The 19,653-nt window shown below is 36.9% G+C and overlaps 1 protein-coding gene across 1 annotated transcript in view; it reads left to right on the forward strand.

Annotated features, from left to right (window-relative positions):
• The first annotated feature begins 2,243 nt into the window (after positions 1–2,243).
• The window catches only part of LOC140153503 (WD repeat-containing protein 64-like), a 62,106-nt gene continuing 44,696 nt past the window's right edge, over positions 2,244–19,653 (forward strand). Inside the window, exons 1-5 of the mRNA XM_072176271.1 lie at positions 2,244–2,546; positions 11,188–11,318; positions 12,977–13,082; positions 16,504–16,610; positions 16,963–16,995. Of these exons, the coding sequence (XP_072032372.1) occupies positions 2,390–2,546; positions 11,188–11,318; positions 12,977–13,082; positions 16,504–16,610; positions 16,963–16,995 (534 nt within the window). The 5' untranslated portion in view covers positions 2,244–2,389. The remainder of the gene's footprint in view (positions 2,547–11,187; positions 11,319–12,976; positions 13,083–16,503; positions 16,611–16,962; positions 16,996–19,653) is intronic.

Here is a 19,653-nt window from a genome sequence, read left to right on the forward strand (position 1 = left end):
TTCCTTTAGCAAAAAGCAAAAATATCGTCAAATTTGTATTACGTTCTTTTGGTGTATACCAGAACAAAATTACAACACAAGTGGCAGCTCTCAAACGCAAAATCAGAATTTAGATTTCTTCATGATTTCAGTTTATAGGCCTATATTTTTTTTACACTTTCGCTGCTGGGATCACTGCCTTTATGGAAACTTGAGACTCACTGGTCATGACTTGTGTTTTAATTTTTGATTATTTCTTTCCATACCAAGCAATAGCTGCTGATCTAATTATAGGCTGGTCACTGTCAACATTGCCGTAACTCAAGATGTAGGGCACTTTTCATATCCACAGATAGACCACATACGTTTATACAACATGTACATGTACAATAAAAAGGTCACTTTCATGAACTAGTAACATAAGATTTTGTAATGTGTGTGGCTCTGAAAAGAGACGTTTGGAGTTGGTAGAACAAAATAATACGCTGAAAGTGACCAGCTATGAATGAATGGCATGGAAAGAGAATTATATTCAATGACTGGTATAACGACATTAATTCAACTCTTTCTTTACAATGAATAATGGGCTTTTCCAAAAAACAAAAAGAAATATCTAGATTTGTAATTTTGCTTTCTCAAATTGACTGTAATTGGAAATGCAATTAAATGAATAAAAAATCACGGAAATGTCCAAAATGAACTCTCAAATTGAGGATTACTGATTTTGAACTATTTTTCTGCTGGAAATTTTCTGGAATAGCCCAATGGGTCTGACTCAGTAGAACAATTGGCTAGAAAAGATCTCTACTTTACAGGAACATGTTACCAGCAGTTATGATTTATGTTTCAGTACTGAGAACACACACAATTGACTTTTTTTTTCAGGATTTAGCTGATGATATTATTACAGAAAACTTATACTTGAGGATCGTATTGGGTTTTTTTTCATATAGCAATTCGTTTTCAAAAAGGCAGTAAAACAACCGTTTGCATTAAATTTAGCTTTTTAATGGTGTGAAATCTGTTTTTATGGTATGTTTGCTCCAAAAATGTAGGAAAGGCTGCCAAAATAGGCTTAATATGCTGCTAAAGCATCGGTGGCTCTGAAAATTTCCTTTTTGAGTATATTATTGTCCTTGCCTACTCAGTGCATGTTATCCCTTCGTTTCCTTGAAAATATTACTATAGTTCGAAGTAAAATGCCTTGTGTCATTGCTAGAACTTCGTTCTTTTCTATATAGGCTCCCTTTACCATTCACAATCATTCCTACCCCGTAGAACAAAATATGCAACATTTTAGGCCAATTTTCCCAGAACCAACCCAGATTTCAGTCCCCCCCCCACCCCACCCACGATAAAAACTCGGTGCCGCGCCGCCACCTAGTGATATCTTTTCGTATGGGTTCAATGATGTTAAAAAATAAAGTAGTGATTTTCTGAATTGATTTCCTCATCACCATAGAATGGATAACAAATCAATGCATGACCTTCTACCAATTGACATGTTTGATTTGTTTTCCTTTTGAGAACAGTTTCTTTTACTTCCAGTCAAATAGAGTCAATAAATTATGGATAATTGCCGTGAAATTCAAAGACACAAGCACTGAAATGTCAGTTGTAAAATGGTTTACAGTACTGATTAATTTGCCGAGTTTGATAGCTACTGCCCTGCAGAATTTGCTGGTCCCTGTTGCTATGGTGATGGTAATCAATTAACTACCACCATGCACCAGGCGGCACCACTATACTAGCGGCTCCAGCACTGCCCAGCAGTTGCAGTGTAGGCCTATCCAGCAGTATCTTACCACCGGTAAAATTGGTCCAGTAGACAGAAAGTTATGACATTACTAATAATTTATTATTATTATTGTCACGTTATTGTACTTCATCTTTTTATTAAAGTTAAAAGAAAATAGCAGACAGTCGAGTCCCAAATGAATCCACCTGTTCCCCACTGGGCATCCAATTATTTGTACCGCCCCATTGATTTTTTGTTTAGGGAAATAGTTACCAATATTATTGTTTGTACATCTGTAAAAGGTGACATTACTTCTGTAAAGTTACTAAAAAGATTAGTAATATTTAAAATCCAGAGTATTACAAGGAATTAGAATTCATATTAATGGGTTTTAACTATTTTCTTGAAAATTATTTCGATTATAATTTTGGGTTCTAGAAACGCCGTTTAGAGATCTCAACCACAACTTTGTTGTTCACAGTCTATTCTCAGTGCAGTGGTCCATTCATTCGCCTGTCAAACAACATGATTTACACTACAACAGTAACAACACTCGTGAGTCGTGAAGTATCTGTTGATGATCGCGAAGTTTGATCATGAAATATACCGGCTTGTCAATCGGAATCCATATACTTTCTAGTGAAATAACATCATGGTTTGATTGTGCCAGTGATGGGGTCTGTTGATGAGGAATATAGTGGAGGTTTACCACGGCCATACACATCGCAAACTTTCAGTACTAAACTCGTACAATTCGAGTCGTTGATAGCGGACTTGACATACCAAGATAGCGAGCAAACTGCTGAGGAGAGACGACAGGCGATCAATGGTAGGTTATATGTGTATGCTATGTGTAGTTGCTATGAGCCTGCTATGAAAACGTGTTATTAAAATGATTCCTTAGCAATTTGCAAAATTGCTAAGGTCTGTTTCTGTCAAGTTCTTTCTTTACCTAGCCGGGACACCGGCTAGGTCTTGTGATGCTATCGGATCTTTCTTCTTTCTGGCAACACGTGCGTGACTTGCCACGTTTCGCCCTAGCTCTGTTATGCTTTGACAGTTTTTGACCATACTTGGTCACGAACACCACTGACCATGTCCCCATATGTGACATGACATTGAACTCCATTTGACCTTTGACCTGCTGACAATGGCAAAAATGTGATTTTTACTCTAAAATGCTTCTTCTTCCACAAATAACATGTGATGGTGACATGCTTAGGTCATGTGACTTGACTTTTGGTCGGTGTCTATAATTTATTCACAGATTTTGGGTCAAAGGTCATTAAGGGGTCATTTCGGTCTGAGAGCTAAAATATTCCAAAAATCACTGTTTTTACAAACTACATAGCAGAGTGCTGTCATTAGCACACATGCATTGCTACTAACCAGGGTCTTTGGGGTGTCTACAGTTTTGGGGTCAAAGGTCATTAAGGGGTCGCCCGGTCAAAACCCAAAATCATCAAATATGTTCATTTTTTTTTTTTTTATCTCAAAGCGTAACCAGACCAGAGTGACATAAACTTCATATATGCATTAGTGTTACCCGATGTATGCACAGTATTTTTATTTTTTTGGTCAAAGGTCATTTAGACGTCATTTTCGGTTTTAAGCTAAATAACTTCAAGAATTTTTATCTCCATAACTAAACATAGTAGATTTTTTAATTTAAACTGTAACAATGCATTTTCTCGGTGTAAATGAGGTTTTTTTTATATTGGGGTCAAAGGTCATTAAGGAGGTCAAAACGTCAAATTTGCAAAAAAATGTTTAAAATTATGGAAAAGTAGCTGTATCTCAGCCTATGGAAGACGGATAAAGCCCCTACATGCTACTGTGATGCACCATTAATGGTGTGAGATGTCCATAAACTTTAAGACTGGCATTTCCGGCTCCGGCTAGGTCCAGATCTGTAACCAGATCTAGTTGTTTCTTTCTTTCTTTCTTTCTTTCTGTCAATCTTATAATGAGCCACCGTAGCCATATGCTTTGAGCTATGTTGACCATAGTTGGTCATTAGGACCATTGGGTGGGGGGACAAATGAAACATGATCAACTTCAGGTCAAAGGTCATCCACTTCCGGTCAATGGCCAAAAACGTGATTTCACTAAAAATGCTACTCCTTCCACAAATTACACAGCACGATGATGGCACTTTGGTACATGCATGAGCTATACCCAGTGTCTAAAAGTTAATGTCCAGAATCGGGGTCAAAGGTCATTAAGGGGATACTTCCGGTATATGACCAAATACCCTAAAATGCTGATGCTGTCGCAAATATATATAGTAGGGGAGATTGGGGTTAGTTGAAACATTTTTCACAAAATCGTCTTTTTAACGCAAACCGATTACTTTCAAGAAACACTAACCATATCAGTATAAACATATACATACATGCTACAAATACAGCCTTAAATTTTATTGGACCTGCTTATGATTATTCATATAATCCAATTTGAAAATTTGAAAAAAAGTGTTTCAACTAACCCCACCCCTGGGGTAAGTTGAAACATAGAGTGGGGTTAGTTGACTTGAAACATGGCTTGTAAAAATTTCAAAATAATTATTATTGTGTTGTTAGGGTTATACTTCCCTTGAAGGCACCCTTTAACATACAATCAGTGTGAAAAATGAATAAATAAATATGTGGGAGCGCTGGTCAATACTTTGGACACAAGGTGGACGAGTGTCACCATGGACAAAAATATGAGAAGCCTAAAATATTATAAAATGTACTTTCTGTGTGCACGTTTTGCTTGTATTATTGCTTTTTAACCATATTAAAGCAATATTGAAGAAATGGTAAACATGTTACAAATTTTTTTAAAGTCAAATTTTTAACCATATTTTTCTATGCGATTTTCACGTTTCAACTAACCCCACCTCAAAAGTTTCAACTAACCCCGATGCCTATTTTTACATTTCAAAGTTCATTACACAAAATAAGAAATACAATAAAACTTTTATTTAACATTATTCTGGGACTTACTACTAGTGCTTATGATACTCAAAAAATAATCCCCTGAATCTTCAAACAACATGGAGATAACGCATCTTTTCTGAGGGGTATAAAATTAGTCAGCAAGTCAAAAACAGATATTCCTTTCCCAAGCCAACACTGGTGGGGCATCAGTGCTGTTGCTAATTTGGTGGATGACCCTTACTAATACCTATTACTAGGTGCCAGTATTTTACCAAATTAATTTTTTGTGTCAGAAAAAAATACAATGTTTCAACTTACCCAGTGTTCCAACTAACCCCAATCTCCCCTACAACAATGTTACTTGGTCATCAGGTACAATAGCTGGTGGCACAAATGTCACATGACCAACTCAAGGTCAAAGGTCATGGAAAGGTCATTATGGCCGAAAATGTTATTTCCTATTATTTTTACTAAAACTGCTACTCCTTACACGAATTACACAGCAAGATGACGTCACTTGACACATGCATTAGCCTTGAGGTCAAAGGTCATACGAAGGTCATTATGGCTGATGTGATTTTCTGTTCTGTTACTAAAAATTCTAAGTCATTCCACAAATTATAATATAGCATGACATTACTTGCATACATCCATTGGAGTCAAAGGTCATTGGGTCAAAGGTCATTGGGGTCAAAGTTCATGTAGGTATTACTTCCAGAGAGCGCACCACCAATGATTGCGCCATTGGATTACACAGGGAAATACGCACGTTTGGATGGCGTTTTGTCACTGCAAAAGCGTAATATAGATAAAAAGTTTGGTATCAAATTAAAGCTTATCACATGTAGAATATTATCTTTTAACAGAAAATATTGGTGACCATCTACTTTTTTTGCTATTTGGCGCAAAGAAAAAGCGTGCTAATTTAACCCTAAAAATCACTCAATTTTGAAACCGGACATTGTCCAAATTCGCGCCAAAACTCCATCTCTGAAATAAAACATTGGGACTTTTTCTCATATTTTGTCATGTAGACACTTGTCGGAAGCAAATGAGCTGAAAATGGGCAAATTTTGACTATACGTTTTGAAAATAAAGCCGCAACAAGCTCAAATAAGCGGTGGACTATTTTAACCGAATTTCACTGGTACATAAATCGTGGAGTGATTTGGTGGTGCGCCCTCCAGTATGAAGCAAAATACCTTAGGAAGTCGCACTATAATAGCGCATGACCAAAGTTGCACAGAAATATTTACATGAATCTTGAATAATTTTTGGTTAGGCCGAATAAAAAATAATCATGTTTCGCGTCTTCTCCCGCTTCCTTTTTTGAGGTTTCTTCAGTTTATAATTTTATTTTTGAAATTCAGTTAACTTTGAAAAAAAATATGTCTAGGGAGTAAAGATGCTTTCTATAGCCTTGCTAATATACAAGAAACACTTTTGGAAGGTTTTGTGATAATTAGAAGAGGCCTATCTCGTTGAACAAGATATAAAAAGAGGCCTCCTCCTTTTTTCGGGCATTATTGTGTGCGCTAAAACAGTTCTAATTATGGGTATTTGCAACAATTTTACGATAAAAAATAAAAAGCCCCCTCTTCCTCCTTTTTGAAACATGTTTTTTTATTTTACTTGGCCTTATCAAAATGATTTCACATACTGTAATATTATGGAAAATAATTATGTAATATAATTTATTATTATAATTATAATACTACAAACATCTGTTCATACATGTATATTCCAAGGAATTATACATAATATATGCTGGACCTTTTGAACTTGCATATGCTATAGGTGAGCTATAAACAAATTAACCTTGGTCTCTAGCCAAATTCCAAAGTTATAGTGCATTACAAAAAAGACCTCTCAGTAAAATCAGCATAATATACTACTGCTTACATGCATTCATGCTATATAGCTGGGCTAATTAGATATAGGCCTAGTTAATTAGCTATTGCTAAGGTCGCGTATATGTGTATGCGCAATTAGCTCTAGTTATGGTCCTATCATGTAACATTGTGTATTTTGTGGATCTGATGGATGTAGTTTTGTAAGATGCGTGGTCCAATTTTTCATGTTCTGTCTTGGGGGTAGCACAACAGGTGGGGGGGGGGGCAATTTCCCCCCTAAAGAAGGAGAGCAAAACAAAAATCAGAAAGAGAAAAAAACAGGAAAGAAACAGAATTTGGTCAAATTCAGGGGTATTGTTCAATTTTTACGATTTTATGGGTTTTCTAAACATGACAACCTGCCCCTAACCCCCCCGCCAGCCAGGGGCCAGCCCACTTCAACCCCCCTAATATTCAACCCTGGATAAGAACCCTAAGATATTTCTATCTTAGGTCCGTAACCCGATCGACAACATCATCCCCCCGATTTTTGTCATTGGTATCACAAAATAGATCATATTTTTCTCATTACTATCCTGAAATTTGACCCCCCAAGTCGATGTATTTCCAGAGAAATCGGAGAATTCACACAAAAATAGCTTCCTTGGTGGCTACCAATTTCTTGAATTCTGGACAGGCTTATCATAGATAATTATAGTCTCCTCAATAGCTAGTTTGGTTTCGCGTCATTCACATTGTGTGAAAAGAGCGAACCACACTAACTGCTGAAGAGACTTCAGATACTATAAAGTTCTAAAAAATCCAAGATGGTGGTAGCGGGCTGATTGGCGCAGTTGGTTCAGCGCGTTTATGCTTTTATGCAACTTATGCAAGAGGTACCCGGTTCAATACTCAGGGTGGCAGCATTGTCGTACAGGACATTTCTGTTTTGCTTTCAATATTGGCTAGTGCCATTATGCCATAATTTATACACAAAAATCTATCATGAACGATATTAAGACGAACATAAAAACACTGGTTTATGGGGAGTGGTATATGAAAATGTCACTATCGGAACGTGCACGGAGCCTGGTTGTCAGTGCAACCACGCACGCACAGCACATGATGAACGGGAATTACGACACATGCTATTGCTTGCCTGCCCAGAATGCAGTTCACGCATACCAAGATATTGGATTGCAAATTTTGCTATTTATTCCCATTTACGCTGAAAATGCTCTAGTTTTTTCACAAAGCTGCATAAAGGGGACGATATTTGATATTATATTATTTTAAAAACAATCCATATCCAAAACCAATAGGGTTATATACCCCCTTTAAAACAACAATGTTTCCAAATTTTGAGTTGCATTGCTGTGCAGCGGTTTTGATATGATTGAGAAGCAGAAACGTGTAACAATGCCCCATACAATGTAGGATAGTATAAATACACCCATCGAATGTGTGTTATATGGCTCCATGGATTCAATAGGATAAGTAATATACATTTTGTACACTTACATTTTTGTTCACACCATTTAATCTTGGCAATGTGAAAAATATGCACTTTCTTCTGATACCAAAATCTCAGTTTTGATGGGGGATGAGGTAAAATTAACATTGTTAGTAGTTTTTGGTCTTTTCCAATAGTGCTTGAGGAAAGGAGGAGGCCCCCTTTTTTAATGTGAGATTCTGAGGAATAAACCCCCTAGAGTACGGTACCACAAAAAGTCTTGGAAGTGATCCATGTTCTCTAAGTAACTTATTTATATACATGTATAAAAGTTTTCATAAAGTATAAAATCCAAAGTGTAAAAAAATTGAAAAATCTAAAAAAAATTGAGGTGGGAGTGGACAAGAACCAAAACATTAATTTTATAATATGGCCTAAAGTCCCAACTTACGCTTGCTTAAATTCACATCAGCGCGTGCCAGATACACATTACGCAAATAGTGCACACCATTATCAATATGTTATAGGTCTCATTTATTTTGCCAATTTAAAGCCAAATGGATTTTATTTATCAAGCCATATGGATTTTTTCCCCAAAACACCAAAAATGTTAGGTCTCTTTGGGAAAAAAATGTATATCTTCAATTTGAAAGGTCAAAATTTTCAATTGATCGTCGGCTTTTCCTCCCAGCTACATACACTTTAAGGGGGTACTACACCCCTGGCCAATTTTGAGCCTATTTTTGCATTTTTCTTAAAAATTATAGCGCATTGGTGACAAGTATAAAGATATGTATATTATAGGGGCAAGGTCTACAAGTCAGCAATTCAAGGCAAGTAGATTTATTGATCAAATATTGGTTTTCCCTAATTTTTGACTGTAACTGCACAACTGTTGTCTGTGCTGAAATAAAATTTTCAGTGCAATAGTTGTAGTCCTTGCCCCTATAATATACATATCTTACTTGTCACCAATGCTCTATAATTTTTGAGAAAAATGCAAAAATAGGCACAAAATTGGGCAGGGGTGTAGTACCCCCTTAAGTACATCATTAGATTTATACAATTTACTTCGAGGACTGTTATATAAAAAATTTCAAAAATATCAAATTTTAATAATTTGTCATAAAATTTGTATTATATACTGTAAAACCACTTAATTTAGCTTAGGGATTTAATTTCGCTAATTCGCTAGAAGCCTTAATTGCGAAATTAAATACCCATAAATTGAACAGTTTTACATTGAATTGTACACATAAATTGCTGGATTAGCGAAATTAAATACCCACAAAAATGGTGGTCATTGGCAATTAGCGAAATTAAGTACTAGCGAAATTAAATAGCTTTACAGTATCACGGATTTCCAAAAAACAAAAATATTTGATATCAGAAGGACATTCTTCTTATTCAGGATGCAATTCGATACATATCATATATGTGCTCTCATGTCCAGGGTCTTAGCTAGCCACCCATCTGGCCATCATTTTAGACGGCCAGTTTGCTCCTGGGACGGGCAAAATTGCTACATGTATACATAAATTGTATGTTTTGAGAAGCTAATTGCCCTTTTTAGTAGACCCAATTTGTAGAACAAGGACATATCAGCACATATTTGAACTCTTTGAACCCCCAATGGGCTAGAAAGGTCTGGCAAATGTTTTAAAGGTCAATTAGGACAGGCAATTTTATTCAAATGACGGGCAACCCTCAATTTCTAGCTAAGACCCTGCTCATGTCCCCCCAAAAATACTGTCAAATGCTCAAACGGTGAGCCCTTAAACAAATTGACCACACATTTGTTTGAATTTTGTAAAATGACTACTACAACTTCTGTGTGTTACCCGGCCCAACCCATGTAGGGGTGGCACACAGGGTGTGGGATTTAATATGTTGCAAGACTTTAGTAACCCCATAACACATGAAACGTTAGGTAATCTCTAGTTATACCCATCGTTGTGTCAAAAATAGGAGCTATTTTTAGGAAATAGTATCATCAGCTGTACATTGTACAACTTTAAATAATGGGTTTCCAAGGTTTAGTCAATATCAGCCATGACTTCAAACACTCCATTCCATGGTATCCATGTACATGTATATCGAGACCCTGGGGGAGAAACAATAGGCAAATAAATGGGGATAAATCAAACTCAAATATTATGAAGCTGATCCTTTAAAGAAAAGTACAATATGTAGATTAATTGTATGGCCACTAAAAATAGGTATGCAAACAATCGGTAAGTTAGCCTGGGAAGTTAGCATTAATTTCTTAGATTTCATTGCTTTAAGTTTCTAAGAGGTGCATTTGCAGACATTTCCTCTGGGATGGCCTTTTTGTCATTATTAAATGACCATGCATGGAAATATAAACACCCCACCCCCCCCCCCCACACATACCCCGTCATACACAAACATGCTGGTGATTCAATTTAGCACCAGGTAACAAGAGGTAGGGCTTGTCTCATTTAAGGTACTTAAAGCCATATTATAATATTTTCATAAGAAATAGATTGTATTTCTTTTCCAATGTTAGTTTCCAGGAGGGGGGTCACTCCCATTGTGGCCTGTGTGTTTAGGGTGTCAAAAACATGAAAAATTGGAAAAAAAGGGTAGCAAAATTGCAATTGCTAATATGCGGAAATGAAATTTAGGGTATGAAATTTGATGCTAGGAATAAAATCCTTGTTTAGGGTGTGAAAACAGGCATGTGTTACCTGTTTAGGGTATCGTTTTAGCCAAAGGTTAAATCCTTGTTTAGGGGGCTTTTCAAAAGTTGATTATCACGGATGGTGTACAGACCACAATGGGAGTGACACCCCCCCCCCCGTGTTAGTTTTCATGTCAGATATAACCCCTTTTAATTGTGACCTGAAAAGATGAGGCAAAACAATGAAAATCGCTTGAATACTATTACGTATGTGGCCAATGCATGTCACTCTGTCAATCATGACTGAGGTCAGTCCTTTTGATGTGTTATAACCATCATGCACAGTAGCACACTTTGTATAATGTAGAGTATTATGAATCTATGATCATTGTGTATGTGTTTGACCATAAAACGATGTACTCCATCGTTTTATTCAAATTTTAGCGCAACTACAACACCTAGTCTTGATTTTTGCAGGGTATGTTTAGTTTACTAAAGTACATTCCATTCATATAAAAATCTGACTTTTGAAAAAACATTTATCAATGAATATCAGTTTTGTCAAATGTTATGAAATAACCTGACAAAATGTCTGTTTTCTTTATATTTTTCTGCAGAGAACTTGCGTTTTGATGCATTCTGTGATGACATTCGTAATCTATTTGGTACAGACATAAGAAGTCAGGATTTAAAAGCAGTATTCCGTAAAATAACCACCAATCCTGATGCTAAGGTTGACTGGAGTGAGGTAAGAAAATATTTGTTGTAATATTTTAGTAATATAAATATATATAATAAAGCAAAATAAAAGACTTGATTATGGTCCTATAGCCTTCTTCATCTGAATCTGAGTTCAGAATCTGAACCAACCATCTCTCAACAAAGATAGGGCCCGGTTCAAACTGTCAGGAGTCTACGAGTCTGTTATCAGGTCAAAGGTCAAAAAGATTGTGACTTGATACAGTCACTCTGTCGCTGATGAAAGATGGTGTATCATCTAAAAAATGAATCTTTTTTATATAAAGTTCCTGATATATAAAGATTGATGGATAGATCATGATTGATTGATTGAAATTGATTGATTGAATGATTGATTGATTGCAAAGAAAAGATAAGGCCATAAGGGTTGCTTGCAATGCAAACTCCCTGTGTGCTAATTTTTAGCTTCAGTTATTTCAGTGTATGTGTGTGCATTCAAAACTTCCATAGTACATGTAGTGCGATTGAGGGGCAAGTGCTTCCCCAGTTCCTCCCCCCCCCCAGCAACAGAGAAATCTTACTTTTTTTTAGCCAAAAATGCAAATGTTTCAGATTTTGACCCACCCTTTTCACTTTGTCCCTTCATTCTGATGTTGCCGCTATTTATTGGCTTCTTCATGAATCTACTCAGAACTCTGAATCTACTCTACTGCATATTAGAAATGCCATGCCCTGACAATTAGCCTTTTCGAAGTATGGTCCACACAATATGAGGGCAGTATTCAATCTGGGTAAAACCTGGCAAATTCAAAAGCCTTTACCCACTTAATGCAGCGCCATCCTATTGTGTCCACCATATCTCGAAAAGGCTAATACATTTAGCAAAACTAGTTATAAAAGTGTATCAGTGGTGTGCACAAAGGGGGGGGGGGGGCAGGGGGCCATGCCCCCCTCACTCTTGTTGGTCATTCGGGGGATTCGGGGGAAAAACATTAAAAACATCCAAATTTGCTCCTAATCAGACTACATTCGGGGGAACTGAACAACCTGGCTCCCCCCACTTTCAATGTGCTGCGCACGCCACTGAAGTGTATGAGGATATTATGGTTGCAAAACTGCATCAGATGATTTAAAACATAATTGCTATGAGTACATTGTAGCTGAGAGCTGAGCCTGCTTTGACAGGAGCTTGGGAAAAAAAGAGACGACAAAGAAAGGAGGGATATCAGTCTGTAAAAACGTACCTCAAGCACCCACCATGTAGACTACCTAGACCTGTGTGGCAATTTATACTCATCACATGCATTGTAATCATTGGGGAGGTGGGGTCATTGCAGTTTCCTAGGCAACAGACAACAACTCTCTTTATTCAAAACATAGCACAACATACTCATACAGTTACATTTTATTTGTAATTGTTTGTGGTTGTTAAAAATGTTATAATTTAAGTTTCTTGTGAATTCTGAAAATGGCATTATTTAAATTTGACCTACAACGGTTTTTGTTACAGGTGGAAGGGAAGTTTCACCTGTATAACAAAACGGATTCCTTTTAGTGTTTATAGGGCTATATATCAGTCTTTCGCTTTGTTCCCTATACCATTCCATTATTTGTTAAATATTTAGCAAAACAATATTTTTAGAAATGCACCACAGACCCTTGTTATTTGAGGTTAATCACCAATTCCTTTTTTTTTTTTTTCGACAGCTCTTTGGCTATTTCCAGACAGAGGATGAGGAGCCTGAGCAAGTTGTTAGTGAAGATATCAGTGTATTCACAGTAGCCAAGAAATCTCGCATAGGAGAAGCATCAGGTAGGGATACGCGGGCCTCTTGCTCTCTCTTTCTCTAAAGTTGACTCTGTCTGTTTGTGTCTCTCTGTATCAATCAGTGTGTTGCCAAAACTTTTCAGTGCCAAGGCGCTGCAAAAATTTCTCCTCTAATTCCATTTTAGGAGTATGGGCAAGGGTTTTGGGTTAAAGGTTAGTTGGGCTTGGGTGGGTTTGTATAGTTATATTATAGTAAGGTTTGGGGGATGGGTTGGAATCTCTCTTTTATGCCTCCACCGCGAGGCATACTGTTTTTGCAATGTCCGTCCTTCCGTGCTTCCGTCCGGATGCCATATCTCGGGCATGGATGGGCGGATTGACTTCAGATTTTCAGGATAGGTGGGTCATGGTCAAAAACTCTGGCTACTTTTTTTTGGGTGAGGTTCAAGGTCATATACTGAGGTAAAAGGTCATTTGAGGTCAGGGGGCTCATTTTCCTTATTTACCTCTTTTCTCAGAGACTAGGGGTGCATGTTCCTCAAACTTGGTGGGTGGGTGCATCTTGACCCCAGGCAGAACAAGTTTGTATTGGTTAGTGGGTCAAGGTCACCTGAGGTCATGCAGGGGTCATTTGAGGTCAAATTAGCAAAAACTGTCATATGGCCATGAAACTTGGTATGTATAGTCAAAATTTAGAGCCAAATTTTTGGAAGGTCATTTGGGGTCACCCAGGGGTCATCTGAGGTCAAGTTAGTAAAAACTGTCGTATGGGAATGAAACTTGGTGGGTACAGTCAACATTTAGAGCCAAATTTTTGGAAGGTCTATTTTGGGTCACCAGGGGTCATCTGAGGTCAAATTAGTAAAAACTATCTTATGGGCATGAAACTTGGTGGGTACAGTCAACATTTAAAGCCAAATTTTTGGGAGGTCATTTTGGGGTCACCAGGGGTTATTTGAGGTCAAATTAAATAAAACTATCATATGGGCATGAAACTTAGTGAGTACAGTCAACATTTAGAGCCAAATTTTTGGAAGGTCATTTTGGGGTCACCAGGGGTCATCTGAGGTCAAATTAGTTTGAACTATCATATGGGCGTGAAACTTGGTGAGTACAGTCACATTTAAAGCCACATTTTTGGGAGGTCATTTTGGGGTCACCCAGGGTCATCTGAGGTCAAATTAGTAAAACTGTCATCACGTACATGAAACTTGGTGGGTACAGTCAACATTTAGAGCCAAATATTTGGAAGGTCATTTTGGGGTCATCCGGGGTCACCCAGCTTTGTATCAACTTGTGAGTACGTGCCACATCACTCCCTTTAGTGGAGGCATCACGGTCGACGCTTTGCGTCGAAAACCGCGAAATCCGAGAACCGCGGTCCATCTAGTTCTCTCTTACTCTCTCTCTCTCCTTTCTCTGTCAAGTTCTCCCTGTCTGTGTCTCTCTGTGTCACTCACCATCTTCCCAATATGTCATAAAAACTAGTTATTGATTATAGTTTACCCATATTTTGGCTTTTGTTTAAAACTTATTGAGTACATGTACAGTAAATTCTATTGGTCTGTTGAACTCCTCAGGGTGTAATGAATCTTCATTGAATGCATGAACATCATGACAACATCCTTGATTCTTCAATTTGACAAACATTCTGTAATCATTGTTCACATTTGCATCACAAGTGATCATTTAGGCTGCGATCACATAGAAGTATACTGTATACGGTATTCGCTATACGATATACGCTCATTCGATCAGACTGAGTTCACATAGTATACTCCTATGTGAATGATATACGCTCATTCAGTATACTTCTATGTGATCTCAGTCTTAGAAAGTGATATTTTTACAATCAATTATTTAAAACTTCAGATTGATTCAATTATCACATTCATACAAAAGCAGAATTAAATCCTTCACAATTTAATTTTCTGTCCAATTGAATTCCTAAATACCCTAACAAAACCAGATGCACACAAATTCAATAAAATAAACAAATGTGCTTGAAGATGCATCTCTTGGTGTGAAGATACTATGACAGTACAAGAGATGTTTTGCTTGTTCAATTGTAATAATGTGTTGTGTAATCAATATTGGATATTGATCAATGAGCACAGGTGAATGGTACTGACATGTGTGCATTCTGCTTATAATCAAGGTTACCAGGCAATGGTGTAGATGGGGGAAATTACACCACCCCCTTTTTCAGGAATAAAATGGGGATGGCAAAGAGTAACATGTCATTAAAATGACTAAAAGTGGGATGAAAAATTGACAAATGGGGACAAAAATTTGGCTTTGCCTCGATCCTCACACTAAAAGCTGGCTACGCTGCTGTTTAATACCAGGCCACCATTTGGGCATTTTCTGGATAAATGTTGCCAATAATGGTTAAGAGAACTAAATTCAATCATGGTTCTGATATTTGGTCACATTGTGGCCAATAATGTGAGATTTAGAGAAATTTAAAGCAATTGTTAAGATTTTGCATGTTTTTGTAGGAATGAATATTGATCATGGAACATACTGGTCATGACTAAATGGCTTAATTGATTTGTTCAAGAAAGAAGGAAAATGCTTGCTTAATTGATTTGATCAATACAGAAAATGCTTCAAGTAAATACCACATTGGTGGTAGGTGGGTGGATGGAACATGGATTTGGAAGAACAAAAATGAGACCATATACTTATTGAAAGATTGTCTCTACACTATGACATAATAATAAGCCAAAATAAATTCCAAGAAAATATAGAAGATATGACATGGATTTGCAGCTTCTTGCTATCCTTTTATGGGCATTCTTATTTATATAAAGTGGCGTGTGTATATTTAGAAATGTCCCAAATGGAGTAGAGTAAAACATGTTATTTTTTGTTGTTGTTTGTTAATAATGTTTTTGTTTGTTATTGTTTTTTATTTTATTTAAAAAAACTTTTTTTAGAATATTTTTGATGATCTTTATGATGGCAAATTTCTTAATATATAATTTTTTTGTATACATGTCCGAATTATGCAAGGCATCGATTCGGCTATATACATTGTAAGTATGATATCCCTGATTCTCTTGGTCGGACTGACGTCACAAAGGGGAAATAGCCTTGTAAAACCAGTGTGCGCATGTGCAGTTCCCCTTTCTCGAGCTGGTTGCTATGCGCGCGCTTGTGCAAAGGGGACGAAGGGGACAATGTTCCCGAGTGAATGGGTTGGCATGCACATATTTTGGGGGGCTTTGGGGCGCCTGCCCCCGGGGTCAAAGCAGGGGGCGGCCAAAACGAAGGGGCGACGGAAGAAGAAGGGGCGGCAAAAACGAAGGGGGCGGCAAAACGGATTAGCAAAGAATAAAGGGCAGAAAAAATGGTACTATACATCAAAATGTGTTGCTTTTAGCGCCTAAAATCCTCAGCCAGTTCTGGTTGGAAGTAATGTTTGTTTTAAATAATGTTGACAATAATCATTATTTTGTAGGTGACAAGAAGAGACGAGATGTAGTGTTTTCCATCACATATAACCCTGGTATCGACTGCTACTTGGTGGTGTCACAGAAGGGCGTGGTGTCAGTGTGGAATAGCAAGGTGAGTTTTTATCAACAATATAAGTTTCTTATTTTACCTCTAAATAACAACATACCGTATATCCTCTAATAAACGCCCCCAGGGCGTGAAATTTTTGAAACGGGGCCATTTATAACAGGTCATTTTTACAATGGTAATTCCCGGAAAAATTGTTAAATGAATAAATAAATAAATATATTTATTTATTTATATGTGCTATCTTCAGTAGATAGCACTGTTTGAATATGATATTATGTCATGCTATCTTCAGTAGATAACACTGGGTAAAATAGTTCAAACATAACTTCTTTTTCTGTGACATTTTTGCAATTACACATTTTCAGTAACTTATATTTATTCTCTTTTCTTGCAGACTTTAAGGTTACAAGCCTGTTCTGAAGTCAAGGTAAGGATGATTGAAAGCAAACCATATTTGCAGAAAGAATGAAGATTTTGTTTTAATTGGCTAGGTATTTAGGTATCTAATATATCGGCGAAATAATTGAAACTTCTTTGGTATTAAAATATCTGCCTTTTTGTACTGTTTTGAACTTATTGGAAACGCCCATTCATTACAGGAACTCTCAGTGACCCAACAATATTTAAAATTTGGGAATAGCTTAAAATTGAGGATAGTGTATAAAATTTTAAATATGCAAAAAAACTGGCTTTAACCATTAAGGGGGATATTGTGATGGTGTTTTTTTCCTAATATAATATGTATCGCACATATTGAAGGCAATTTCAAGGTCATCTGAGGTCACGAACAGATTGTTCATGCTGAACACAACAGACAAGCATGTTGATGCAAGTAATTTGTCAGTATTGAATTAATAAAACTATTATGAAGCTACATTAAGGTAGCCCCAACAATTGGAAAACTGACAATCTTGCTTTTCAAATAAGGAAATTAAAATATCTGTTGCAATTTTCAAATTTGCATAATTCTAATACTATAACATAAGCTAACAATTATTTCTTTTAATACAAGCACATTGCTGCCTGCGATGGCTTTATCGCACAATTTAAATATCGGAATGAAGTAATTTATATACCGTAAATTAAATGTCAATGTACACTGTCGTCTCTGTAGATTCCCGAGTATATAAACAGCAAATATTTTCTGCGATACTGTGAATGAAAAGTAGGCCTACTGTGAGTGTAAAGAGATTGCCGCAGTGATCTCACCACAAATACGTACAACAATAATTCATTTCAGTCATGATACAGAAAATTAGATATTAAAACGGCGGTCTAGAGGCACAGGCCTTTTAAGTTCCTCTCGAAGACGTCTCCAAAACAAATACTGTCCATATCCTTCGCCTGGCCATTTTATACACTGCACTCTACAGTATAATTGCCTCAACAGCAGTGTCATTTTGTTGTCTGGAATCTCTTCTAGAATGATTAGAATCATCACATTGCGCCCCTCTTCAAGGACTCGATGATGCGCCATATTTAATTCAAAATAACACCAGTTGTCTTCAACAAATCTCGGCGAAAGAATCACAAGAATTTTACGGCTTCTCTGTATGTGAAGAGATAGTTCATTAAAAATTGGTCTCCCAGCTCGTATGTCTCGTCTACGTAAGCAGAGTCTGAAAGGTTCCTCACCTTCCTCAATATTAGCTAGGAGTTCACCATCTACCCAGTCCTCATCATCTATATGGTAGGGGACATAGGCATCATACCGAGGGATACCATTTTCATCGTCATCAATAATGTCATCATCATGTTCGATTAGATGGTACTGTTGAGGTCGTCTTCTGTTGAAGAGCAGAAACAATCTGTATTTAATATGCCACCAATAACGTACCGTCAAAACGACTGCTATTAGTATCACCATGGCACAAACAATGCTGACTGCAACATATTTCCAAATGTGTGATTGACAATCTAAATTTACGTCTGTAATGCTGAAATCTCTTTCTGAATCTGGTGAAAAACAGAGATGATCTCTGAACCCAACTGGAAAAATAACAACCTTATCTGTAAGAATCCAGTTCCTAAGTGCCTCTATATGGCAGTCACATTGGAATTTATTATTGCGCAAATCCACTGTGTTCAAAGATGCAGATAGAAATGCTTTGGGGACTATCTTGATTTCGTTATATTGAAGACTTAATGTTCTTATATTGCTGAAGTACTTAAAATCACTTACTGACGTCAGTCTGTTGTAGCTTAAATCTAGATATATTATCTTAGTAAATGATTTTAATAGAGTATAATCAATATCTGTAATCCCATTGTTGTTCAAATGAAGGCGTTGCAATTTAGGTGCTTTGAAGGCATTAAGTTGAGTAAGAATTTCGGATTCGAAAAATTGCGAATTTAGGTGCAGATCTTGTAAAACCGGTAAGCGGATTTCTCCATGGCTAACGAGTAAGGAGCAATGTGAAAAAATTAGGGTGTCTAGATGGAGACATGTTGTATTGGTTAGAGATGATATGTACACTGTTGAAAAACTAACATCAAATGATTTCAACTGTGTTGCGACCTGACATATATCTGCATTGAAATCCATATCTCTTTGGTACCCTATGTTTAGTACTTTCAAATTCTGTGGAGAGCATGACCAGTGCATTGTAGATGTGCTGACAAATTCATTGCGGGACAAGTCAATGTATTCAAGTGATTGAATGTTACATAGCTGGTCCCAGAAAGAGTCAAAATTGCCACTTAATTGGTTGCCGTGTAGATCCAACTTAGATAAAGAGTTGTAGCTACCAAATACATTGATAGCACCAGACGAAGGCAGATCAGTATTTAAAACATACAACAGGGTTAGTGTATTTAGAGCTATCAACCCTTCAAAGGCATTCACAGGTAATTTGTTAAGGAGAGGTTCAAAAATTGTGACTTCTAAAGCTTCTAAACCTGTAAACCATTCAAAAGGTGCACCCTCAAAAAGAAGCTCATTAATTGATAATTCCAGTGTCCGTAGTGATGCTTTCCAATTACCCAATGATGCAAACGTTGTAGAATTCAAAATACAGACTTTGTATGGTAGTGTAAGATTTAGATTTTGAAGTGGTGAATCTAGGGCATTTAAAGTCTCTGTAGC

This window comes from Amphiura filiformis, chromosome 5 (assembly GCF_039555335.1).
Source record: "Amphiura filiformis chromosome 5, Afil_fr2py, whole genome shotgun sequence".
Lineage (NCBI taxonomy): Eukaryota > Metazoa > Echinodermata > Ophiuroidea > Amphilepidida > Amphiuridae > Amphiura > Amphiura filiformis.